The 1,197-nt window shown below is 59.9% G+C and overlaps 1 protein-coding gene across 1 annotated transcript in view; it reads right to left on the bottom strand.

The window, feature by feature from the left end:
• LOC103206189 (pleckstrin homology domain interacting protein) overlaps nt 1-245 on the bottom strand; it is a 203,020-nt gene extending 202,775 nt beyond the window's left edge. The window contains exons 1-2 of the mRNA XM_007951632.1: nt 206-245; nt 28-90 (exon numbers count right to left, since the gene is read on the bottom strand). Of these exons, the coding sequence (XP_007949823.1) occupies nt 28-90; nt 206-245 (103 nt within the window). The remainder of the gene's footprint in view (nt 1-27; nt 91-205) is intronic.
• Nucleotides 246-1,197: the final 952 nt, after the last annotated feature.

The raw sequence follows: 1,197 nt of genomic DNA, 5'->3' as shown, positions 1-1,197 counted from the left end.
CCGGCCCGGCCCGCGCCGCGCGTCGCCGTACCTGAGCCGCCTGCTGACAGGGTCCATCTTCCAGGAACCGGGCGATAAGGAAGTAGAGCTCTGCGCGGGAGAGAGGAACAGGGAGACACACAGGCTGAGCGGCCGGGAGCCGGGGGGGCGGGGGACCGCGGGCGGAATCGCCCGGTGCCAGCGGCCCCGGGAGCCCCCGACTTACCCGATCGCAGCTCCGAGAGGCCTTTCCTCTCACAAGACATGTTTATGGGTCACTTCAGGGCCGCCGGCGGGGCACCCCGCCGCCGAGGGGAAGCGGGGACGGTGCCGCCGCCTGCCCTATAGCTGTCACTGTGTGTTCACGAGCCGAGCCTCGGCTCCACCATTCAACCAACGGCGGCGGAGGCGGAGGAGGAGGAGGAAACAACAACTCTCAGGCAGCGGCTACAGACGCCGCCGTCGCGTCCGCCGCGAATCCCTCCGCCGCAGAAAAGAGTCCGCTCGCTGCCTTCGCGGCCCTGTCCTCGGCCCGCGCCCCCGCCCCCGGCGCAAAAAAGGAGTGCCTTCGGCCCCTCACCTCTAACGCTCCCACACCCAGAGCGGCGCGACCCCAGTCTCCTCCTCCCTTGCAGAGAGTTCGATTTATTTATTTATTTCCAGTTGGAGAAGATGTCGGAGCCAGAGCTGCCGGTTGGATGGAAGGCGCTTTCTCTGTGAAGGCCGATAGCGGGAGGGAGGGGGCCGGGGACTGTTCCGCGGAGGAATCTGACGCACACGGAGCCGCAGCACAGGCTCTATTCAGCGGCGCTGGCTGGGGTTGAGATGGAAGTTAGTTTCTATGTAGCAGAAATAGGAAACAAATGAAGCAAAACTGCCCAAAGAGGGGAAATGCCCAGAGGATGGGTCTCACACTCACGCGCGCACACAGACACACACGCAGAGAGCAGTCTCACGCTGGGCAAACTCAGGATTGCGCTTCTGCCTGAGTTGAATGATAGTGTTTGGTTTCTGTCTCTTGCCATGTGCATGTGTATAAATGCTGCGGATTGGCATCTGTGTAAGTCTTGTCCTGCGTTATTTCTGCAGCTTATGCAAGTGTTGTGTAATTTATTGGAGTGCTGTATATTGCAATAGAGATTCGGACTGCTTTTTGTTAAGCACTTGCATTTTGCAAGCCCATTATTTGCTACAGCCGCCTCTGCATATTTCTTTTAT

The sequence above is a fragment of the Orycteropus afer genome, unplaced genomic scaffold (assembly GCF_000298275.1).
Source record: "Orycteropus afer afer isolate SDZICR_OR568_19922 unplaced genomic scaffold, OryAfe1.0 scaffold00011, whole genome shotgun sequence".
Lineage (NCBI taxonomy): Eukaryota > Metazoa > Chordata > Mammalia > Tubulidentata > Orycteropodidae > Orycteropus > Orycteropus afer.
This window is presented reverse-complemented; position numbering and strand designations above follow the sequence as displayed.